We start from the raw sequence: 26,531 nt of genomic DNA on the forward strand, positions 1-26,531 counted from the left end.
AATGACTCCAACCTAAGTGTATGTAAACTTCCGACTTCAACTGTATGTGATGTAAACAGAGCGGTCTATTTCCTTGGGGACCTGAATATTGACTGGTTTTCATTAAGCAGTCTGCTTAAGAGAAAGCTTCTCACTGTAACCAGTGCCTGTAATCTGGTTCAGGTTATTAATCAACCTACCAGGGTGTTTACAAACCCTACAGGAAATATATATAATCCACATGTATTGATCACATTTTTATAAATGTTGCTCTAAAGCTGTATCAGTACCCATACTATAATGGCTATATCCAGGAAAGGCTTCAAAAAGCTGAGCCTAAAATAGTGTTTAAGAGATCGTACAAAAGATTTTGCTGTGACTCTTATGTGGATGATGTTAAAAATATTTGTTGGTCTGATGTGATTAATAAGGAGCATCCAGACGCTGCACTTGATGAATTCATGAAATTGCTTCTTCCAAAGATTTATGAACATGCACCTGTTAAGAAACTGATTGTTAGAACTGTTAAGGCTCCATGGATTGATGAGGAATTGAAAAACTGTATGGTTGAAAGAGATGGGGCAAAAGGAGTGGCTAATAAGTCTGGCTACACATCTGACTGGCTGACTTACTGTAAATTGAGAAATGATGTGACTAAACTCAACAAAAAGAAGAAGAAACTGTATTAGGAAGCCAATATCAATCATATAACACAAGAGTCTCTAACCCTGTTCCTGGAGAGCTACCGTCCTGTAGGTTTTCGCTCCAACCCCAGTTGTAACTAACCTGGTTTCAAGTTTTAATGTCACATGCACAGTGAAATGCCTTGTGAATGCCTTGTGAAATGCCAGTGTGGTGAATAAATCTAGCTTGAGTTTTTCTCGGTTCATCTTATCAACCAGATAATTATTAGAATCAGGTGTGCTAGAATCAGGTGTGCTACAAAAATGGCGCCGACAGAGAGTGCTGCCTTGCTTCTAGCTCGTAGGAAACTTTGCAGTATTTTGCTTTTATGTATTATTTCTTACGTTATTAGCCCAGAAAATTGTTTGTGTTATTACAAACAGCCAGGAAGAACTATTGGATATCAGAGTGGCGGTAACTCACCAGCACTACCTGCATTACGACCAGGAATACGACTTTCCCGAAGCGAATCCTTTGTTCGCACCGCCAAGGGCAATTGAACTGATTCCAGAGGCCAACCCAAAACAACGTCGGAGGAGAGGTACTCAGAGCGGTCTTCTAGTCCGACTTAGGAGGCGTGCACACCACCCATCGCTTCCGAGTATATTACTCGCTAATGTTCAGTCTCTGGATAATAAAGTTGACGAGCTCAGGGCGAGGGTTTCTTACCAGAGAGATATCAGGGATTGTAACATCCTCTGTTTCACGGAAACATGGCTCTCTCGGGATATACTGTCCGAGTCGGTCCAGCCAGTTGGGTTCTCAGTTCATCGCGCAGACAGGAATAAATATCTCTCCGGGAAGCAGAAGGGCGGAGGTGTATGTTTCATGATTAACGACTCATGGTGTTATTGTGATATCATACAGGAACTCATGTACTTTTGTTCACCCAACCTAGAATACCTCACAATCAAATGCCGACCGTATTATCTCCCAAGATAATATTATTCGGTTATAGTCACGGCCGTGTATATCCACCCCCCCAAGCCGATACCACGACTGTCCTCAAAGAACTTCACTGGACTTTATGCAAACTGGAAACCACATATCCTGAGGCTGCATTTATTGTAGCTGGGGATTTTAACAAAGCAAATTTGAGGAAAGGGTTGCCGAAGTTCAATCAACACATCGACTGTAGTACTCGCGCTGCTAAAACACTCGACCTCTGCTACTCTAACCTCCAGGATGCATACAAGGCCCTCCCCTGCCCTCCTTTCGGCAAATCTGACCACGACTCCATTTTGCCCCTCCCTTCCTATAGGCATAAACTCAGTACCCATGCTAAGGACTATTCAATGCTGGTCTGACCAATCGGAATCCACATTTCAAGATTGTTTTGATCACGCGGACTGGGATATGTTCCGGGTAGCTTCAGAGAATAATATCGACGTATTTACTGATACGGTGGCTGAGTTTATCAAGAAGTGTATAAGAGATGTTGTACCCACTGTGACTATTAAAACCTACCCTAACCAGAAACCGTGGATAGATGGCAGCATTCGCACAAAACTGAAAGCGCGAACCACTGCATTTAACCATGGCAAGTTGACTGGGAATATGGCAGAATACAAACAGTGTAGTTATTCCCTCCGCAAGGCAATCAAACAGGCAAAACGTCATGTGATGTCACGAGAGGCTGTGTCCGGGAGGGACGTTACATCCCCCTGAGGTGGCTGCAAACCCAGACAGCTATGGCTCCATCTGCTGGTATGGTCGGGAACTCCACCCCTCTATGGCCAATCTTCCCACGCAGCTGAAACAAATGAGGAGCTGATGAGCTGAAGGTTGGGGAAGGGAAGAGACACAGTCTCCAAGCTGGGCTCTCTGGAGGACAAGAGTGCTGCACGTCCACTTCCATGAGGAATATAAGGATTTGGAGATACTTACCTTTGGGAAATACTCACCTTTGGATATATGCACCTGTGGAAATACGTGTGGGACATTTGGAAGGACGTTTTGCTGGGTTGGCCACTAGCTGCAACGTGGAATACAGTAAGGCTGGGGAAAAGTTATTTGAGCGAGGGAGAGTTATGATTTTGGATGTGGAAGAGACATCCCTGAACTGTTAACCCTTAAGAGCCACCAGAGAACAGAATTGTGTTATAATTTCGTTAGTTTCCCAAGACCTTTAATAAAATCCTTGTTTTGGTTGAACCTGGTCTCCTTGCACTACTTGAGCAATCCCGCTGAAAGCTGTGTAGCCTCTCGTGACATCACAGTCAGTATAAGGACAAAGTGGTCGCAATTCAACGGCTCAGACACAATATGTATGTGGCAGGGTCTACAGACAATAACAGACTACAAAAGGAAAACCAGCCATGTCGCGGACACCGACGTCTTGCTTCCGGACAAGCTAAACACCTTCTTCGCCCGCTTTGAGGATAATACAGTGCCACCGACGCTGCCCGCTACTAAGGACTGTGGGCTCTCGTTCTCCGTGGCTGACGTGAGTAAGACGTTTAAGCGTGTTAACCCTCGCAAGGCTGCCGGCCCAGATGGCATCCCTAGGCGTGTCCTCAGAGCATGCACAGACCAGCTGGCTGGTGTGTTTACGAACATATTCAATCTCTCCATATCCCAGTCTGCTGTCCCCACATGCTTCAAGATGGCCACCATTGTCCCTGTACCCAAGAAAGCAAAGGTAACTTAACTAAATGACTATCGCCCCATAGCACTCACTTCTGTCATCATGAAGTGCTTTGAGAGACTAGTCAAGGATCATATCCCCTCTATCTTACCCTCCACCCTAGACTCACTTCAATTTGCTTACCACCCCAATAGATACACAGACGATGCAATCGCCATCACACTGCACACTGCCCTATCCCATCTGGACAAGAGGAATACCTATGTAAGAATGCTGTTCATTGACTATAGCTCAGCATTCAGCACCATAGTACCCTCCAAGCTCATCATTAAGCTCCAGGCCCTGGGTCTGAACCCTGCCCTGTGCAACTTCAGGAAACAGCAGAGGGAACACCCCCCTATCCACATCAATGGGACCGCAGTGGAGAAGGTGGAAAGCTTCCTTGGCATACACATCACTGACAAACTGAAATGGTCCACCCACACAGACAGTGTGGTGAAGAAGGCGCAACAGCAGACGCTGAAGAAATGTGGCTTGGCACCTAAAACCCTCACAACCTTTTACAGATGCACAATTGAGAGCATCCTGTCGGGCTGTATCACCGCCTGGTACGGCAACTGCACCGCCCACAACCGCAGGGCTCTCCAGAGGGTGGTGCGGTATGCCCAACGCATCACCGGGGGCAAACTACCAGCCCTCCAGGACACCTACAGCACCCGATGTCACAGGAAGGCCAAAAAGATAATCAAGGACAACAACCACCCAAGCCACTGCCTGTTCACCCCACTATCATCCAGAAGGCGAGGTCAGTACAGGTGCATAAAAGTTGGGACCTAGAGACTGAAAAACGGCTTCTATCTCAAGGCCATCAGACTGTTAAAAAGCGGCTGCTGCCTATATACATAGATTAGAAATCACTGGCCACTTTAATAAATGGAACACCGCCGCGCTGACCAGATGCTCTCGGGGTATGCGAGAACACATGGTCAGACGAGGAAAGAGCAGTAGGAGTAGCAGTGTTTTCTGTGGTAATCCATGTTTCCGTCAGTGCCAAGAAGTCGAGGGATTGGAGGGTAGCATAGGCTGAGAAGAACTCTGCCTTGTTGGCCGCAGAACAGCAGTTCCAGAGGCTGCCGGAGACCTGGAACTCCACGTGGGTCGTGCGCGCAGGGACCACCAGATTAGAGTGGCAGCAGCCACGCGGTGTGAAGCGTTTGTATGGCCTGTGCAAAGAGGAGAGAACAGGGATAGACAGACACATAGTTGACAGGCTACAGAAAAAGGCTACAATAATGCAAAGGAGATCGGAATGAAATGAACTAAACATCTGGGAAAGTGAGAGAGCGGGGCCTCCCTCACTTACATGTCACTGAAACACTCAAATATAACTCTCCCAACTTCCACTTTAGAAATTATAATTGTTGTAAACTACAGCGGTTCAATGTTTTCTAGGAATAGACTCTAACTTAGTTTATTCAGCTAGCTAACTTGGTACAATATTCTTCTGTGAAAACCGTCCAGGGCACCGAATCCTATGACGCCATAGCCAACTAGCATGCCAGCCTCCAATAACACGGTTTAGCACCAATACTCGGTTACAACAAACCACCAGTGTGTTAACACGCCAAACAGATCATTCGTGTCCGTGTCTAATGTTGTGTAAACGTTATACCTTCCAATTAGGCGGAGTCACCTCCTTGTATTTCTATGATAAGCAATCAGTCTCTGTTGCTGGGCAACAACTGAGCATGTTCCTCCTATTGGTGTTGTCGTGATTAGATTTTTAGATTAGGGTTGGAGTGAAAACCTACAGGACGGTAGCTCTCCAGGAACAAGGTGGGAGAGCCCTGATATGATGGAAAAAAACTTTGAAGTACTTTAAATGAAATTACGTGCAGAAAGACAAATTCAACTCCATCTTTCATCGAATCAGATTGCTTTTTTATCACAAAACCATTTGATGTTTCCAATTATTTTAATGATTACTTCAATGGCAATGTGGGCAAACTTAGGCAGGAAATGCCAACAACGAACAGTGAACCATCGTATTCATGCATTAAAAAAAACAAATAATGAAAGAAAAGCATTGTAAATTTGAATTTTGTAAAGTAAGTGTGGGAGAGGTGGAAAAATTATTGTTGTCTATCAATAATGACTAACCACCTGGCATTGACAACTTAGATTGAAAGCTACTGAGGATTTGTAGCTGACTCTATAGCCACTCCTAACTGTCATATCTTTAATCTGAGCCTAGAGAATAGTGTTCGTCTTCAGGCCTGGAGGCAAGCCAAAGTCATTCTGCTACTCAAGAATAGTTAAGCGGCCTTTACTGGTTCTAACAGCCAAACTATCAGCTTGCTGCCAGCTCTTATCAAACTGTTGGAAAAAATGGTGTTTGACCAAATACAATGCTATTTTTCTGTGAACGGATTAAAAACAGACTTTCAGCATGCTTACAGAGAAGGGCACTCAACATGTACTGCACTGACACAAATGACTGATGATTGGTTGAAAGAAATTGATAACAAGAAGATTGTGGGAGCTGTACTGTTAGATTTCAGTGCAGCTTTTGATATTATTGACCATAACCAGTTACTGAAAAAAAGTATGTGCTATAGCTTTTCAACCTCATCTATATCATTGATTCAAAGCTATCTTATAAAACACAGAGGGTTTTCTTTAATGGAAGCTTTTCTAATGTTAAACATGTAAAGTGTGGTGTGCCACAGGGCAGCTCTCTTGGGCCTTTACTGTTTTATATTTTACTAATTACCTACCACTGGCCTTAAGTAAAGCCTGTGTGTCTATGTATGCAGATGATTCAACATTATACACGTCAGCAATCAAAGCTAGTGAAATCACTTCCCTAAACAAAGAGTTGCAGTCAGTTTTAGAATGGGTGGCCAGTAATAAACTGGTCCTGAACATCTCTAAAACTAAGAGCATTGTATTTGGTACAAATCATTCCCTAAGTTCTAAACCTCAGCTGAATCTGGTAATGAATGGTGTGGCTGTTGAACAAGTTGAGGACAGTAAACTACTTGGTGTTACCTTAGATTGTAAACTGTCTTGGTCAAAGCACATTGACTCAATGGTTGTAAAGATGGGGAGAGGTTTGTCCGTGATAAAGAGATGCTTTGCTTTTTGACACCACACTCTACAAAGCAAGTCCTGCAGGCTCTAGTTCTATCTTATCTTGATTATTGCCCAGCCATATGGTCAGGTGCTGCAAAGAACGACCTAAGAAAGCTGCAGCTGGTCCAGAACAGAGCGGCACGTCTTGCTCTTCAGTGTAATCAGACGGCTAATATCAATATTATCGTTTTTAGTTTTTATAAGAAACATGAATGTGGTGAAAATTCCTAATTGTTTGCATAGTCAACTGATATACAGCACTTACACACACACTTACCCCACCAGACATGCCACCAGGGGTCTTTTCACAGTCCCCAGGTCCAGAACAAATTCAGGGAAATGTACAGTACTATTTAGAGTCATGATTGCATGGAACTCCCATCTCAGATAGTTCAAGTGAACACCAAACCTGGCTTTAAAAAACAAATAAAGCAACACCTCACGACACAACGCCTCTACCCTATCTGACCTATCTGACTTAATTACACTTGTATGTAAATGCTAAGTGTTATGTTATGTACAGTATGTCCTTTTCTGTCAGCACAGGACCTTTTTTTAAAATGTATGTAGCTCTGTTTCTTATCTATTATTGTTCTGTATTACGCCATATTTTAAGTTGTGTGTCGACCCCAGGAAGAACGGCTGCGGCTTTTGCAACAGCTAGTTGGGGTCCTAATAACATCCTACATCCTTTGTTTTCCTCCATGCCAAGGATCAAAGACTTTGCCCACAGACTGAGTACAACACTCCTAATATTCAGATATATCGAGGTCTCTCTTCTTGTCTTTCATTCTATTTCCTACCTTTTTCATGATCACTGTCATTATGTGTGTAAATATTTGTTGTGTTATTAAATGTTGATTGTATAAAAGAACTTGTTATTCTGTTAAAGAACTCCAATTGATTCTCAAATAATTCATACCTTCAGATTAATCAATGTATTACTATTATTCTTATACAGTTAATACTAAGATAAGTCATAATTCAGGTCTTCTTAGATGACCGTTGTGTTTTAACTGGACTGGTGCCCCATTAATAATGTTATAGTAATCAAATCAAATCAAGCTTTATTTATATAGCACATTTCAGACATGGATGCACTACAAACATAAGAGGATAAAAAAACTAAAGAATAACAATAAAAACTGAAAGAGTAAAACAGCACCCTAAGGAAAAGCAAATCTAAAAAGGTGTTTTAAAATCTATTTTAAATATGTCCACAGTTTTGGCTTCCCACAGGTTCTCTGGCAGGCTATTCCAGAGGCTGGGGTCATAGTAACTAAAGGCTGCCTCTCTATGCCTCTTGGTCCTAGGCTTTGGGATAGTTAAAAGGCCAATGACAGAGGACCTGAGGGGGGCCGAAACAGTGGACATACAGTACGAATCAAAAGTCTGGACACACCTACTCATTCAAGGGTATTTCTTTATTTTTACTATTTTCTACATTGTAGAATAATCTGGAGACTGGCTAGGCCACCCCAGGGCCTTAATGTGCTTCTTCTTGAGCCACTCCTTTGTTGCCTTGGCCGTGTGTTTTGGGTCATTGTCATGCTGGAATACCCATCCACAACCCATTTTCAATGCCCTGGCTGAGGGAAGGAGGTTCTCACCCAAGATTTGATGGTACATGGCCCCGTCCATTGTCCCTTTGATGCGGTGAAGTTGTCCTGTCCCCTTAGCAGAAAAACACCCCCAAAGCATAATGTTTCCACCTCCATGTTTGACGGTGGGGATGGTGTTCTTGGGGTCATAGGCAGCATCATTCCTCCTCCAAACACGGCGAGTTGAGTTGATGCCAAAGAGCTCGATTTTGGTCTCATCTGACCACAACACTTTCACCCAGTTCTCCTCTGAATCATTCAGATGTTCATTGGCAAACTTCAGACGGGCATGTATATGTGCTTTCTTGAGCAGGGGGACCTTGCGGGCGCTGCAGGATTTCAGTCCTTCACGGCGTAGTGTGTTACCAATTGTTTTCTTGGTGACTATGGTCCCAGCTGCCTTGAGATCATTGACAAGATCCTCCCGTGTAGTTCTGGGCTGATTCCTCACCGTTCTCATGATCATTGCAACTCCACGAGGTGAGATCTTGCATGGAGCCCCAGGCCGAGGGAGATTGACAGTTATTTTGTGTTTCTTCCATTTGCGAATAATCGCACCAACTGTTGTCACCTTCTCACCAAGCTGCTTGGCGATGGTCTTGTAGCCCATTCCAGCCTTGTGTAGGTCTACAATCTTGTCCCTGACATCATTGGAGAGCTCTTTGGTCTTGGCCATGGTGCAGAGTTTGAAATCTGATTGATTAATTGCTTCTGTGGACAGGTCTCTTTTATACAGGTAACAAACTGAGATTAGGAGCACTCCCTTTAAGAGTGTGCTCCTAATCTCAGCTCGTTACCTGTATAAAAGACACCTGGGAGCCAGAAATCTTTCTGATTGAGAGGGGGTCAAATACCTATTTCCCTCATTAAAATGCAAATCAATTTATAACATTTTTTACATGCTTTTTTCTGGATTATTTTGTTGTTATTCTGTCTCTCACTGTTCAATATAAACCTACCATTAAAATTATAGACTGATCATTTCTTTGTCAGTGGGCAAATGTACAAAATCAGCAGGGGATCAAATACTTTTTTCCCTCACTATATATATATATATATATATATATATATATTAAAGCTTTGTGAGATTATTATGGATAATATTTGTATTTGTCAAATGGCAGTCAAGCATCGATCATTATGTCACCAGAATAAAACCCTCGATATTTGTTGGAAAGGAGCATCAATATCTCTGTGCAGTTCGTCATAACTTGTGAAGTTCATCATAACTTATTTCCTCTGTAGCCTAATAAACTGTCACGAATTCCGCAGAGACTGCTCCTCCTCCTTGTTCGGGCAGGCTTCGGCGTTCGTCGTCCCCGGAGTACTAGCTGCTACCGTTTGATGTTCTCTATGTTTGTTTGGTTTTGTCTGTTTGGTGCACCTGTGTCTTATCACTTATTGATTATGTCACCTATAAGTTTCCTTTGGTTTTGTTTGTAGTTGTGTGTTGTTGTCCGCCTGTCCGTTGGGGTTTTGGATTTTGCTCTGGTGTATTTAAGTGTATTGACGCACTGTTTGCACATCGCTTATATTTTGTGTTTTACGCACTGTTTGCGTATCGCTCGCCTCCGTTGCTTGAGGCCCGTTCTTTTGTATTGTCATATTTCTGACTAGTAAAGTCTGTTGGACTAAGCTTCTGTGTCCTGCGCCTGACTCCAACACCACATCCACTTCAAACACTGACATAAACTGCATGGCTTCCTGAATGGTAGTGAGAGGACCAAACACCATATCATCGCGTCACTCCAAGTTTACCTTCATATGACGGTTATTATATCAAGATTTGTGCAGAAAGGCGCTTCCGCTACCATTTCTCACATAATGAATCTTACCGATACAAAAAGATCCCTCCATGTCGAACGAAAAAATTATCTGTCTGCATTTATAAAATGGTACCAAAACAGCTGTCGTGATTTTATTTTGGTGCGGTGTGACTTTATTCGCATAAAAACTGCGGATGTAAACGTAGTTACTGTAATAGATCTCCATAAAAATGGACAAAAATAGCTTTTGGCCCAAAAAATATTCATCATGCAAAAATGTTGTTAAGACTGTCTGGGAGTAGTTTGAGTGGGGAGGGGAAAAACTGAAAACTAGCTGTTATTGGCAGAGAGGTTTAGAACTCTCTTTCTTATTGGTCTATTAACCAATTTACAGCATGGTTAGTGATGTCACCATGGAAAGCCGAAACTCCCGCCCATGCAAACCTGTTGTTTAGAAGTTTCCTGTGTAGATTGTATTTTCAACCAGCCACTATAAGGAAATAACACTGATCAAATACTGTCACACTTTTACAGCGTTAGTTTCATCAGCTGTTGTACAATATGATATAAACACAGGAAAAACGGAATGTTTACCGCACTGTGTCTTTAAGGAGACTGCATCTAAAAATAAGATGGGCGGAGTCATTATGATTTAGATTTCTTTATTTTTTTTTTTACTGATTGTTTGATTATGACTGGAGGTTTATTGAAGTGGAGAAGTGTTGTTGCAGGCTAGTGTTGCTGTAAAACCAAACAGATTCCTTAACCTTAAGGCCTCTGTGCATTGAGTCTGTTTTACGAAATATTCATATTTAAACTATTTTAAATGTAACATTAGGAGGGTGTAGCCTGTAGATATTGGCTAATTAACAAATTTCAGCTGGTCTAAAACACAACATGTGTTATAACAGGCTGTGTATAGCGTAATAACACTGTGTATAGTTTAATAACACTCTGTATAGTGTAATAACACTGTGTATAGTGTAATAACACTCTGTATAGTGTAATAACACTGTGTATAGTGTAATAACACTGTGTATAGTGTAATAACACTGTGTATAGTGTAATAACACTCTGTAGAGTGTAATAACACTCTCGTACCTTTGTGAGAATGTTTGGTTTGTAAAAGTGGGACTTGATGTGCAGGGGCTGTGAGTCTTAGGGCAGAAGTAAGCACCTCTCCTCGTGTTGATGTTTTTTTATGTCAACAGTTTCAGTTCGATGCCTTGAACTGACAAATTAAAATGACATAATTGATTTGAAAATGTTTTATTAAATTAAATACAAATAATAATAATAATAATAATAATAATGTTAAAATAACAATATTATACTCTCATTCTGATTAAGTAGTAATTTCATTTATTCAATAATACATTTATCTTAAATCAGTCATTTTATTGGAATTGTGTTTTTAATTGGATAAAATTTATTGATAGTACATGTATGTTTAAGGTAGATTGGAATCTTCAAAGAAATCATATGGTTGTGTGACTAATTCTATCTGCTTTAAGATTGTGTTCTGTAACATACTGCATACGCTCAATAATAATATCAAAATAGCAGTAATATTCTCAGTGTGATTCAGTAGTAATTTTATTGATTCATATTTAATAATGAATCTCTTAAATCAGTCATTTTATTGGAGTTATGTTTTTAATTAATAGGAGAAAATGAATTAATAGTATATGCTGTGCAATGTTTAGAATGGAACAAGTGGCAGATTATTTATTAGTTGAACATGTTGAACGTTGCAAATCAGGATTTATTTTCTGTCTGTTTCTGTAAGATATTTGGTTGTAATAGATTTTTTTTGAAATTCTGAACATTGTTCAATTTGTTTATGGTTTTACGAGCTTTTTATGAGTTTAACATATTTTGTCTTACAGCAATAAAACTGTATCGACATTGGATAAATAATCAACCAAGAAATAACCTTTCTTCAAGCTTTGCCTGCAATGCCGCCTCCAACCATATGTCCATCAAATGCCTCCTTCTAATTTGTGGTTTATTTGTGCTGTTAGATTTAGCTGAACCATCTAACAACAACAGTGTCAAATGAAAGCACTTTGGAATATATGACATTTGACAATGACATCAAATTTGATTGTAAAATTCCAGTTGTCCATTACTCTTGAGCATTTCAACATATTTTAGGGCCAACATCGCCACCTAGTGTATCTTCATAAGTACTGTCTTTCTATTACCAGCGTGTCCATCGTGTCCATCAATGTGTCCATCTGTCCATCCAGTGTATACTGAGAACCATAATAACCAGAACTATAATAACCTTTCCCGAAGAGAGACTGGACAGTAGAATGGCAGATGAACATTCATTGTGGCTGTAACTGTTCCATGAAATTGACTATAGAAAATGTAAATATACAATACAAAATTAAGCAGACGTGGTTACAGTATAGATACACTTGTCATCCATTATGTAACACACTTTGTCGGGCTATAATTAACAACAATCAATCATAATCAATCACTCATAAGATTATCATTATCATTAGTGGTACTCGGCAGGTCTGTACGAAAGGGCAGGGTGCATCTCAATGAACCCCCTTGTGGTCAAAAGTGGAGCACTAAAGCCTACTAGTGTGTTATTAGCAGTATTCAGGACAGAGTGGATGTCCGTAGATGAGCTGGAGAGGGTAACTATGCCTACAAGCTCAGTAGAATCTAAAAGTCCAAAGAGCACCACTTTACCCTGATACTACCAGCATCAATCGGTTCAATCAGAGTTCAAAGTTGATATGAAAACAAAAAAACTATTTACGTGGACAATGTCAATTGTCGATGATCCATTTATATAATTTCGCTCCTCAAAGTCACACTTTCTCAATAGAAAAACAACAACATCAAATGTTCTAAGTTCCACAACAAGGCTTAAACCGCATCAGCAGTCGACCTTTGAGGTCTGGGGAAAAAATCTACCCTTTAATTTAAATTTCAAGTTTTATTAGTCATATGTACCGGGTACGCATGGGATACATCGTCCAACGAAATGTTTACTTGCAGGTTCCTTCTCGACAATGCAACCACGTTGTGACTTTTGGCTTATTAATATTCAAGATAATTTACTGATTAATTATTGGAATAATTAATTGATCTGATTAATTTGGTTATCCTGTCCAAGTTAATCTAAGAGGGCACCATTAAGGGTTGGATATAGAGAAACCCTTGAATTATCAGTAGTTATCATTAACCGTTATACCATTAATTCTATATCAACAATATACTGTAATTGCACCAACTGTTCAGATTTACCCGCGCATGCGCACACACACACACACACAAAGAGAGATTTAAAAGTTAATCAAGAAGTTTAAAATGGTCAAAGGTCAAAATCAATTGTCGCCGTCCTTGGTGTTGAAACTGGTCGTCAAGGTAAGACTCCACTTGCACATCTATTTCCATTGTAATGATTGTAGGCTACCAGGTATTCCTAATAAAGAGCAGCACATTTGAAATAATTTGATCCAGGTCTGCATCACCGATGCCCACACATCAGCCAGAGATGAAGTTCTGAATGAGCACACCTTTTGGGGAGAGGAATATGCTCAATATCAGCACGTCATATTCCTTCCATTAAATCCCTTTGATTGGTTTTGATTGAAAGGTTCATTATAAGTCAATCTAATAAATAACTGGTGTGAACTGGCTCAATGCATTTGGAAATAACACAGTGTCTAGCACTAGAGAAACGTTGATATTTCGCTCAAAAAGAACATTGATATTGATTGTTTTTATTGATAAATAAGTGATGGATTTGGATGAAATCACATATTGTGGAGGAGATCACACAGACAGTAGACATCTACACATTCGTCTCACACTACAGCAGGGTTTCCCAACCTCGGTCCTGGCCACCTCCGCCACCTGTAGTATAGAACAAGTTTAGACTTGTCGCTTCACCGTTAACAGACTTAGGGAAACAAAGCAATCCTTCCGACTACTTCATCTCCAACTAAGAAACCTGCAGAACCTTTATCTCCCAAATCCATTGAAAAGTGACACCATTTACACAATTTTGATTTCACAAGTTGAATCAAAACAATCAAATGAAATCACACCTCACTGTTTCCTTGATAATGCTTCAGTAGGACCAGACGTTTTTCCTAACCACATGACCTGACCATGGAAAAGCACTGTACCCTAGCTATGGCTTACAATATAAAGGTCCAGAGATATCCATGATCAGGTCCCATGGTCAGGAAAAACTCCTGAGTATCAGCCATAGAGAATGATAGAGGACTCTAGTGCCTCATCACGTAGACAGACAGCATAGAGAATGATAGAGGACTCTAGTGCCCAAAAGCCTGTTTTAGCATGGGCAGCGCCATTGAGGACTTTCACCATTTTTAAGTAGTCAACTGGGTGGAACTTCCTATGGGTTAAGGAAGGATCTCATAATTCCATCCAGGTCATCAGGAAGGATCAGCCAATGAATTATACTCAGGAGCAAACATTCCATAACTGCAGGTGGCAGTAAAATCGCCAACCTTGGCTTTATACCTTTTCAAACAACACATTCCAGGTGGGAGTACACACCCTTTCAGTTTGTTTACCAACTCATAGAAGTAATAGAAGAAGAACATGGACTACTTCAAAATGGAGATGGCCTCAATGGTACTACCTGTGCTCTCACAGACGCCACAATGGGACAGACACAACGCTGCGACCTCTAAACATCTCTATGGTATCAACAAAAACAAGGGGAAGGCAGACATTGATCCAACATACAAGCAAGTCTTTGCATTCTGAAAATCACATAACGCACAGACGACAGCTAAATTAAATAAATACAACCAGCCTGACACTTTATTTTACAGTACTTCCACACAACTGCTTGGTCCTGCGACAAATGTTAGTCAGATCAATCAATAAATTATAACCAAAAGGTGATTATTTGGTTATTAACATAGAGTAACGTAATGACTGTTACAAGTGTAATGTCAAGTCAACCTCTGCCATCCTTTCCGTAGCGAAGATCACTTGGCGTGCGTCAGAATGTTAGCAGCGGCAGTCATGGAATCGCATGATTGATTGATTGATTGATTGTTCAGGCCTCCTTTCTCTTCATGATGAGGGGGCCGACGTTATCCCCCGTCTCCTGGTTATGTTTAGCATGAGTTCCATCACAGTAGGGAAACTAGGGCGAGAAAGGTTGTTAGAACACACACAAAAATACATCTTAACATTCCTTGCCTTGTTCCTGCTCAAATGCAAGTAATAACGTAGCCTTACTAGCGCCTACAGTTAGTTTCAGTTGGCCCATTTTAAGAAAGCACTCCTCACAACCACAACATCTTTCCATGCCGTGTCTATGGATTTCCAGTGTTTAAGACATGGCTCCCCTGTACAGGAACCACGTCTTAATACGTCTCTCCGCTTCCTTTTTCCATAATGGTGATAGAAATCAAACAAAGAGTATCAAAACGGAGAGCTAGCCCACCTTCTTGGATCTCCAACACCTGCAGTACACCGCCTTGTCCCCGAGATCTTCGATGTCAAAAGCGTGCACCACTTTGGGGTTGTCTTTCTGCAGGTCCAGGTTGACCTTGGGCTTGACCCCTGACCCCTTGGAGAAGTACTGGAAGAGGAGGATGGCCGCAGCTGTAGCTCCTGCAGTCACGCCGATGGCTGCCGCCAATTCAGCTGTAAAACAAAAACTTAGGACAGGCTGCTTCGCGTGATGTGTTGTTGTCTCTACCTTCTTGCCCTTTGTGCTGTTGTCTGTGCCCAATAACGTTTGTACCATGTTTTGTGCTGCTACCATGTTGTGCTGCTACCATGTTGTGCTGCTGCCATGTTGTTGTCGTCTTAGGTCTCTCTTTACGTAGTGTTGTGGTGTCTCTCTTGTTGTGATGTGTGTTTTGTCCTACATTTTTACTTTTAATCCCAGCCTCCGTTCCCGCAGGAGGCCTTTTGCCTTCATTGTAAATAATAATTTGTTCTTAACTGACTTGCCTAGTTAAATAAAGTTTATTTTTATTTTTATGTAGACTGATCCAGTATCTAGTTCAGGTATGCCTCCAACCACACTACAAACAAACACATTAGAAGAATACATTCTAATGTATTGCATTGCTTATGTAAAGAATCCATATCTTGCAGTTGTCACATTCTGTTGCTTCAACGTTGATACATGAATGGAATTAATTGGAATGGGGGCTGCTTCCCAGAAGATACCGACCCTACTGTTATGCTCGTTTACACTGAGATGCACGGCGGTCGGAACGCAATCATTAGGACACCGTGGAGCCGGCGCGAGATATTGGTAGAAAAACACAGACCTCAAGGCAGGGATGGGATATGCCATTGTACTCCACATTTGACCTTTATCCACACTGATACATTGAGAAGATTGAAATACTGCTAGTTTCCTGGAAAACTGCCCTTTTCTTCTTCATGCTAGCTACCAGTTGCCACCGCAGCCATTTTGGAATGGCAGGGTCAGCCAATCAGCTCCTTTGTTGTTCAATGCAACATGCCATTCTATAATGGCTGCTGTGGCTACTGGTATATATACACACATACATTTTTTACCCCTTTTTCTCCCCAATTTCGTGATATCAAATTGGTAGTTACAGTCTTGTCCCATCGCTGCAACTCCCATACAGACTCGGGAGAGGCGAAGGTCGAGAGCCATGCGTCCCCCGAAACACGACCCTGCCAAGCCGCACTGCTTCTTGACACACTGCTCGCTTAACCCGGAAGCCAGCCGCACCAATGTGTCGGAGGAAACACCGTATCACTGGCGACCGAAGTCAGCGTGCATGCGCCCGGCCCGCCACAAGGAGTCGCTAGAACTCGATAGAACAAGGACATCCCGGCAGGCCAAACCCTCACCTAACCCGGATGACGCTGGGCCAATTGTGCGCCGCCTCATGAGTCCCCTGGTCGCGGCCGGCTGCGACACAGCCTGGGATCGAACCCAGGTCTGTAGTGATGCCTCAAGCACTGCGATGCAGCCACTCGGGAGGCAGGCTATTGGTATTTTTGACAGTATTTCAATCTGAAGACAGTATGGTTTGAAGTGACTGAAATGCATCAGAAAGGTATTGGGGAAGTTCAGAAGATCATCAGGCAAAGATATGGTATGATCTTCTGTGTAGATAATAATAAAATATGTTATTCCCCCCCCCCATTCTGATTTATTTCCTGGTCTTGTCCACTCAGTTCTAATGGCTTGTGGGCGTAGTAGAGTGCGTATGTACCATGTTCCTGAGAGGATTACCTTTCAGTTATGCCGTCATAATATTTTGTAGTATTTGGTGGTCCTCTGTAGCTCAATTGGTAGAGCATGGCGCTTGTAACACCAGGGTAGTGAGTTCGATCCCCGGGACCACCCATTTGTAAAAATGTATGCATACATGACTGTAAGTCGCTTTGGATAAAAGCGTCTGCTAAATGGCATACTACTACTATATTTAAAATATAGAGACACATTTGTAGGAAGAAAACAGAAACCGCTCTGTTTATTACAACCGCATCGAGAAGCTACAGGAGGATACTGGCATAAGCCCGGTTCTATGAACCATGCGCGAATGTTCTCTCGAGACCCCATTTCAAATCAGGTCACGACCCCTAGTTTGGGAAACCCTGTCTTACACAGAAATACTCTTCTCTGCCTCATATGAACCCCTTTTCCATAATGTCGACCTAACCTGTAGCGACATAAAATGCAAAATATCGCAAGATAAAATATAATTCGCACTTAATAAACTCGCCAGGTCATTTTCCATCAATGGATGTCGATTTAACTTTAATCCATTTTGCGCTTAACTATAAATGAATCAGAAGGGAGAGCTTGAGTGATGAAAGTTGGACAGAGGTTCTCGAAATCTCAGGACCGAGTTAGGGGAAACCCTGAGATAGCCTACAATAGTATAGGCAAGATATCCTAAACTGAATGATTTATCAAATTGACAGACTCATTTATTCAACCTGAATAGCAAGGCGATTTCGAGGTAAGAAGTGTTTGTATTGCCCAATAGCCTATAGGTTAATGCTGGAATAGGCTGCTGATGATGGGGTCTTCATTTCAATAACTGAATCAAAAATGAATAATATGAATATGAACTGAATAAGCTTGTCAACAACAGCCAGTGTTTTTTTTTTACTTTAGCCTAATCTGACTGACTTGTTTCCGTCAATCTAATGCATCCATTCTAACATCTGATCGGCAATTGCGATAGAGGCGAGCTGTGACCATGATCACAATCGATAACCTCCATTAATAATCGCATAATAACATAAGGCTACAACAGCAATAAACTGAATTTATAGGCTATTTATTAAATCCGTTTGCCAGCTCCAGGTAGGATACACAGGTGGCAACATTTTGATTTGCAATGAATGACTAGTGATATCGCCATTCCAACATATTTCTTGTATCAAATGCAGGCTACAGTAGCCTAGAATGACATCGAAATCAATCTATGATGGCCAACAGATACAAATGTACCATTCCCGTTATTTAATGTCCGTTTCATGGTCAACTTTCCAGAACTTCCACTTCAAATATCCGCAGCGCTGGAGACCCAACAACTGAGCCGTTATTTCTTGATACGCATAAGTTCTAGCGCCTTAATGTTGTCGTTTTTATGGGGAAAAGGGGTTATGAACTCTTAAGTAACTGCCTGGCTAGACAAAACAGGAGGCAACAAGTCAAGGTCGCAGTCTTACGAAATGACAGGCATGCTAGCTATTATGCCATCGTCAAAACGTTTACAGATTACATTAACCAATGTCATAAACTAGCTCACATTTTTCTGAAATATTTGCTAAATAACAGAATTTCGTAACTAGCTAAGTAACGTAACGTTAGCAAGCTGTCTAACTAGCTAGGAGAAGCTAGCTTCAACTTGTTGCTAGTTAGCGTGGCATATTTACCTTTTGACAGGGAAACGTTGTTGGAACTCATGGCTTGCAACTATACGATTGATCCAACGCAGTTTTGTGGAGAAGGTGTAGCTAACTATCGGTATGGCTCAAATCCTGCGTAGTAAATGGCACATATTTTAGATTTGTTAGAAAATGTGAACACGCAGCTAACTAGCGATATGGCAGCAACATTAAGACTTCCGGCTTTCCGATTTTGCCTTCAAAATAAAAGTCTGCGGTAAAACGAATGACACGAAATCAATCATTTTTGCATAGTGCATAATGTAAAAAAATTATAACTACATCGGGGGGAAATCTAAGCTTTCCAGCTCCATTGGAAAATTGCTACTTTATACAAGATACATGTAATATTATACGGTGGAGCACATTGAGAAATGGTGCTTAAGTAAATTAATGTTAAAAAACATTATATTCTACAGACCCTATTGATCTAGCGCTAGAGTCTATATATGGTGTTATTTCTTGGATGACTGTGGTCTAAATACCCAGCAGCCCTTTGAAATAATATTGTGTTGCTGGCCTTTTACTGTGGTCCAACGGCTTACAATGGCATGCCTGGACACTATACGGTACAAATATAGCACTGTACAAGAAAAACTATTATTTGTGCCGATGTAAAAGTGGGCTAACTAAGGGTCTGTAGAACCCATTTCGTCCAAAAAGTTGACTCAAGTTTGCCAAAAAGCCACTGGAAGCACCTGGATGATCATCAAGACTCTTGGAAGAATGTTCTATGGACAGACGAGTCAAAAGTGTAACTTTATGGACGACATGGGTCCCATTATGCCTGGCAAAAAACAAACACTGCATTCCACAGTAAGAACCTCATACCAATGGTCAAGCATGGTGGTGTTAGTGCGATGGTTTGGGAATGCTTTGCTGTCTCAGGACCTGGACGACTTGCCTTAATAGAAGGAACCATGAATTCTGCTCTGTATCAGAGAATTCTACAGGAGAATGTCAGACCATCCGTCTGTGAGCTGAAGCTGAAGCACAGCTGGGTCATGCATAAAGACAATGATCCAAAACACACAAGCCTAAATGAAAATGTTTAAAAAGCAACACATTTGAAGTTTTGGAATGGCCTAGTCAAAGTCCAGACCTAATCCCAATTGAGATGTTGTGGCAGGACTTGAAACGAACAGTTCATGCTAGAAAACCCACAAATGTCGCTGAGTTACAGCAGTTCTGCATTGAAGAGTGGGCCAAAATCCCTCCACAGCGACGTGAGAGACTGATCTACCACTACAGGAAGCGTTTGGTTGGAGTCATTGCAGCTAAAGGTGGCACAACCAGTTATTGAGTGTAAGGGGGCAATTACTTTTTCACACGGGGGCATTGGGTGTTGCATAACTTTGTTTATGAAATAAGTATGTAATTGTTGTGTTTTTTGTTCACTCAGGCTTCCTTTATCTAATATTAGGTTTTGGTTGAAGATCTGATAACATTCATTATCAAAAATATGTAATAGCGAAAATTAGAAAGGGGGCAAATACTTTTTCACAGCACTGTATGGGTTATAAATATATGATCATATATTTTAAATATATGTCACGTTCTTTGATATATATGGACATATATAACTTTTCTGTATGGGAGTCTGAATACCAGAAGGGCCCAGCATTGGCTACTTTAAAAAATAAATAAAAAGCTGTATTAATTGGAGATCCAACAATTTTCAGACCCTCTGTCTGTACTGGCTGGTTCTGGAGGTCCCGCGGGTCTCCAATGAGCTGGGGAAAATGCTTTTAGTTTTTCTGCCCCCAGCTCGTGGAGTAGCCTTCATGCCACCTTGAGGCTGGACTCGCTGGTCTCCATTGGACAGTTTAGATACATTTTGAGGGAGACAATATGTGATAGTTGTGTTTGTTTTGATTAATCTTGTTGTATTTATGTTGACATTTTGCTTTATGTTGTATTGAATTGTGTGTTCATGTTCACAGGGCTGAGAATGAGACCCTAGTCTCAATGGTGACCCCCATTTCTAAATAAAAGTTTAAAAAAAAATATATATATATATATATATATATATATATATATACAATTATATATTTTTACTTTTATTTAGAAATATATATGGAATACATATTGGTTTATAGAGCATTTACATAAGTATTCAGACCCTTTACTTAATACTTTGTTGAAGTACCTTTGGCAGCGATTACAGCCTCAAGTTTTCTTGGGTATGAAGCTACAAGCTTGGCACACCTGTATTTGGGGAGTTTCTCCCATTCTTCTCTGCAGATCCTTTCAAGCTCTGTCAGGTTGGATGGGGAGCGTCGCTGCACAGCTATTTTCAGGTCTCTCCAGAGATGTTCGATCGGGTTCAAGTCCGGGCTCTGGCTGGGCCAATCAAGGACATTCAGAGACTTGTCCCGAAGCCACTCCTGCATTGTCTTGGCTGTGTGTTTAGGGTTGTTGTCCTGTTGGAAGGTGAACCTTCGCCCCAGTCTGAGGTCCTGAGCGCTCTGGAGCAGGTTGTCATCAAGGATCTCTCTGTAATTTGCTCTGTTCACCTTTCCCTCGATCCTGACTAGTCTCCCAGACCCTACCGCTGAAAAACATCCTCAGTATGATGCTGCCACCACCATGTTTCACCGTAGGGATGGTATTGGCCAGGTGATGAGTGGAGCCTAGTTTCCTCCAGACGTGATGCTTGGCATTTAGGCCAAAGAGTTCAATCGTGGTTTCATCAGACCAGAGAATCTTGTTTCTCATGGTCTGAGAATCCTTTAGGTGCCTTTTGGCAAACTCCAAGCGGGCTGTCATGTGCCTTTTACTGAGGAGTGGCTTCAGTCTGGCCACTCTACCATAAAGGCCTGATTGGTAGAGTGCTGCAGAGATGGTTGTCCTTCTGGAAGGTTCTCCCATCTCCACAGAGGAACTCTGGAGCTCTGTCAGAGTGACCATCGGGTTCTTGGTCACCTCAGCCAGCTCTAGGAAGAGTCTTGGTGGTTACAAACTTCTTCTGTTTAAGAATGAAGGGGCCTCCCGAGTGGCGCAGCTCCCTTTGATAGATGAACATATATTTTGGTGATGACCTGAAAACAGAACAGACATTATTACATCATGCTGTACATACAGTCGAGGCAATTAGGCCTATGTAAGCTAGGGCTAGGCTACCAAAGAAATGCAACAATCAGTTGCATGGACTAATGTGCCAGAGCACCAGCAGTTCTACATTTGCTGCTATAATTTTCCAGGGGAAATCAAACAAAATGCAGAACAAAGATACACTTGAGGAAAATGTATAACTAACGTAGTTAAGATTCTTTTGTATTTCCCTTGTGAAATTAGTAAAGTTTCAAATGACTCCCAAGACTTATTAGGCTAGAATGTCAGGTTGCAACCCCTTTCAACAAATGTATGTCAATCCATTTTCATTTACATTGTTGTGCCATTTTTACACTGAATGTAGGCTTCTGGCTACAATGTTTCCAGTCACTAACTTCGCTGATGTTATGTAACAGCATAATGTTGTTCAAATGTAACTGCATGTCAATCAACCCATAGCATGCCACTTGCTTACTTACACAGCACTCTCATTCCAAATCCAGTTTCTTCTGTGTTTCTGAGAGTTTACCCTGTAGCCGTTTCTTTCTCCAATCCAATAACTTCCTCCTCGCTCGGTCGGCGCCTGCCATCCAGAAAGAAAGCCTACCGCGAATGAAACGGCGATTGCAACTTGGAGCGTCCTCTCAGAACCGTCCGCCATATTCACCTCTGTATGTATGGCAGTTTTGTATTGCTTTTTTGGTGGTTGTCAAAACCCACCCAATATGTGCCGTCTTACTGTGACGTGATCTATATGAACGCGCCTTACGAACACCACTACAGAGAGTCTTGAGGACCTAACGTCGAGGTAAAATCAATGATGTGTATAAACCCTGTATGACTGACAGGGTAAACTGTATTGAAGCCACGGCACAGCTATCTTGGTACTCCTCAAATTGTTAAAGAAAATATGTAGATATTTTGGAAGCTATAGAAATGCATTTAATAAGGTCTACATTCGTTTTTGACACATGTATTCTATTGCAGACACATGAATGCATACTTTTAAATTATATTATGTGAGCTAAACATACAAAATAAAACATGAAAATATATATTTCAGAAAATTCTTTAAAGTACCAATGTTACTGTCTCAACTACAACAGAAAACGACTTATATACATGTAATTCTGTACTTGAAACAATTAATTGAAATACTGTAGAATTCTATTAATTCCTATGGAGGACTGAGCCTTCTAGGGAGTGGCAATATGGCTGTCCGGGGGCTTCAACGCCTCTCAATGGCCAATACATAGCATCAGCAATCCACGACTAAGAATTGTAATTTATCTGCAGGTAAACAGTGCCCTCTTGTACCTAGAATTAAATCTCCACAAAAGGACTAGACTTCGCACAACTGATCTCAATGCAACCACTATTGGCCATCATATATTACCGCTCCCTAAAGTTGAAGCAGTGTTAACTTTTAGGCCTGGTTGGTGTCAATATTTTTCAAGACTATTTCGCCCTCTGGTGGATATTATCTTCGGTATAAATTAAACCTTCTAGTTGAGCACACAAAGCACAGATGTAACTTATTGACAATTATTCCATACAACGGAAATGATGTATTTCCTTGTTAACCATAGAGAATCTGTTACAATTGACCTCAGCCTAGCTGAGAACATTCCGTTCCTACTGTCTATTGACTGTCTGTAGACACTGTCTAGTGCAGGGTTTCCCAAACTCGGTCCTGCCCCCCAAAACGTTTTGGCTTTTGGACTTTTTCAACTGGCCAACTCACAGAACTAGACTAGAATGTCAAACACAGTGTGTGAAGGCTGAATTCAGAATAAGTGGGACACTTTCTGCGTTTCTGTCCTCTGACCTCTTCAGACACCTATCCAACATATTAGCCCATCATGACACATTTCTAAAATCCTCAAGATGTTTCCGAATCACACACAAAATAAAAATGTTGATATTATCATATTCACAGGAGGCACGACACACCTATTTCTGTACACCGAGTCACAATCCATATTTTCAGTTTGCATTTGGCTGACAAGGGATATCAGGTTAGATAAACTGGGACACTGTTATTACAGTCCTAATTGTACCCCAATGGCAATTCAATACCATTTTGTGTGATTAGGAAACATCTGAAGTGTATCATGCGTTGGGCTAATATGTTGGATAGATGTCACTCAGAAGTGTCCCACTTTTTCTGAATTCACTCAAATAACAGCACTAGTAACAGTACTAGAAGAACCAGAGCCCTGCCTAACCTAAGTACAGGGGGTCCCTGATGGAAACTATTCAGAAATAAACCCATCAGGATTAAAGCTGTCCCAGTTGGTGATGTCCCACTCTTTCTGAATTCACTGTACATAAATGTGAAACCAGATTTCCCCCAAAATCAACATACTTCTCAAAGACTACAAAACAGAAATGGAGAAATACAGAAGGAAGAAACTCTTTTTTTGATACTCTGAGAAATGTTATTATGTTTATAAGTTGCAACCAACACCTATTATCTCCACAAACGTTTTCCCATCTGGACAATCCCCCCCCTCTCCCTGACAGCATCAAGAATCCCCAATCCCCCCCTCTCCCTGACAGCATCAAGAATCCCCAATCCCCCCTCTCCCTGACAGCATCAATAATCCCCAATCCCCCCCTCTCCCTGACAGCATCAAGAATCACCAATCTCTATAGCTGTACAATTTTATTTCTTTTAGAAACAAATACGTCAATTTCAGTACGTACACATTGCACACAGAATATTTTGTGTTCCTTTTCTTGTCATTTTTTCTTAAGCAAGAGAGTTAAGCACTAAGTCTACGTTTACATAGGCAGCCTAATTCTGATCTTTGCCCAATTATTGGCAAAAGATCAGAATTGGGCTGCCTGTGTAAACACGGCCTTACACACGATAAGTAACCATCAGGTTAGACATTGCATTAGCAGAGATTGCTGGTGGATATATTCATAGGTCTCTGTGTACCTTCAGATCAACAATGATAAAAGGTCCATCCTCTAAAACAGAATACAGTTATTTTAAATAAAACTTCAGCAGGTCTCGAGAAGAAGAAACACATTCAAGATAAAACCGGATTCTCAGAGCAAGTTTGCATAATCCTTAACATTACAAAACAGCTTTGAACAATCACTTACTTGTTTTGGGGGTTATTGGCAGAGTTTGCAGCATTGCTAGAACATTACCAAAGAGATCAACACAGAAGCTACTGCTTGTTATCAGAGATCAAACTCCTGTTCATTATCAACACTGTAATGAGCAGGCAAGGGATACTTCTAAGGCTTCTGCTTTAACTCCAATCACTCAATATCGCTTTAGTATGGGCTTAAAGTAGGTGCATGAGGTAATTGCTGTCCTTGTGCTGTGGCAAGCAATATCTCTGTACACAATTCTGTACAAAACAGACAGTTTTGATGGCTCAATACATGACGCAAACACAGTGTGTAAATACTGTGGAAGAGCAGCTTCACATTGAGCCAGACTAACATACTAAAACACTGACTTGAAGGGTCGTCATGGACTCACAATGCTTCAATACTAGACTTGTAGGTGTGTCTAATCCATGGATATAACATATTGACCACTGAAAAAGGAAAAATACTTTACATTTAAACTTGACTAAACAATTTCACTGGCCAGGAAACTAGAGCTTTGGAAGCAAAGAGAAACGTAATTTGATAATACTGCCTTCTCACAGCACAGGGATTTCAGTTACACGACATTGTTTACAGCACGTGTCACACTCATTCCACGGAGGGCCGAGTGTCTGCGGGTTTTCACTCCTCCCTTGTACTTGATTGATGAATGAAGGTCACTAACTAGTAAGGAACTCCCCTCACCTGGTTGTCTAGGTCACTAACTAGTAAGGAACTCCCCTCACCTGGTTGTCTAGGTCACTAACTAGTAAGGAACTCCCCTCACCTGGTTGTCTAGGTCACTAACTAGTAAGGAACTCCCCTCACCTGGTTGTCTAGGTCACTAATTAGTAAGGAACTCCCCTCACCTGATTGTCTAGGTCACTAACTAGTAAGGAACTCCCCTCACCTGGTTGTCTAGGTCACTAACTAGTAAGGAACTCCCCTCACCTGGTTGTCTAGGTCACTAACTAGTAAGGAACTCCCCTCACCTGGTTGTCTAGGTCACTAACTAGGAAGGAACTCCCCTCACCTGGTTGTCTAGGTCACTAACTAGTAAGGAACTCCCCTCACCTGGTTGTCTAGGTCACTAATTAGTAAGGAACTCCCCTCACCTGGTTGTCTAGGTCACTAACTAGTAAGGATCTCCCCTCACCTGGTTGTCTAGGTCACTAACTAGTAAGGAACTTCCCTCACCTGGTTGTCTAGGTCACTAACTAGTAAGGAACTTCCCTCACCTGGTTGTCTAGGTCACTAACTAGTAAGGAACTCCCCTCACCTGGTTGTCTAGGTCACTAATTAGTAAGGAACTCCCCTCACCTGGTTGTCTAGGTCACTAACTAGTAAGGAACTCCCCTCACCTGGTTGTCTAGGTCACTAACTAGTAAGGAACTCCCCTCACCTGGTTGTCTAGGTCACTAACTAGTAAGGAACTCCCCTCACCTGGTTGTCTAGGTCACTAACTAGTAAGGAACTCCCCTCACCTGGTTGTCTAGGTCACTAACTAGTAAGGAACTCCCCTCACCTGGTTGTCTAGGTCTTAATTGAAAGGTAAACCCAGCAGACACTAGGCCCTCCGTGGAATGAGTTTGACACCCCTGGTTTAGATGCTTGAGGTGTTTCATCATTTCATCTTATCAGTAGTTGTGATACCTCAACATGCACACGCACACACACACACGTAAAATTGGGACC

The 26,531-nt window shown here is 41.5% G+C and overlaps 1 protein-coding gene and 1 pseudogene across 1 annotated transcript; both read right to left on the bottom strand.

Annotated features, from left to right (window-relative positions):
* Positions 1–14,552: 14,552 nt before the first annotated feature.
* On the bottom strand, positions 14,553–19,588 carry LOC121576618 (CDGSH iron-sulfur domain-containing protein 1). The gene is made up of 3 exons (XM_041889948.2): positions 18,657–19,588; positions 15,214–15,416; positions 14,553–14,910 (listed from the first exon to the last, which is right to left on the bottom strand). Exons 1-3 carry the CDS (start codon positions 18,685–18,687, stop codon positions 14,821–14,823), a joined length of 324 nt encoding a protein of 107 aa, XP_041745882.1. The 5' UTR covers positions 18,688–19,588; the 3' UTR covers positions 14,553–14,820.
* Positions 19,589–21,599: 2,011 nt separating this feature from the next.
* Positions 21,600–24,223, bottom strand: LOC121581858 (annotated as a pseudogene).
* Positions 24,224–26,531: the final 2,308 nt, after the last annotated feature.

This window comes from Coregonus clupeaformis, chromosome 1, assembly GCF_020615455.1.
Source record: "Coregonus clupeaformis isolate EN_2021a chromosome 1, ASM2061545v1, whole genome shotgun sequence".
In the NCBI taxonomy this organism is placed as follows: domain Eukaryota; kingdom Metazoa; phylum Chordata; class Actinopteri; order Salmoniformes; family Salmonidae; genus Coregonus; species Coregonus clupeaformis.

Bases quoted from the DNA above. Each gene is read 5' to 3' on its own strand.
- LOC121576618 (XM_041889948.2), bottom strand. From the start codon at position 18,687: ATGAGTTCCAACAACGTTTCCCTGTCAAAAG. The intron at 15,417-18,656 runs GTAAATATGCCA...TTTGTTTTACAG, and splicing joins CAACGTTTCCCTGTCAAAAG to CTGAATTGGCGGCAGCCATC. The intron at 14,911-15,213 runs GTGGGCTAGCTC...TTCTCGCCCTAG, and splicing joins GGTGTTGGAGATCCAAGAAG to TTTCCCTACTGTGATGGAAC.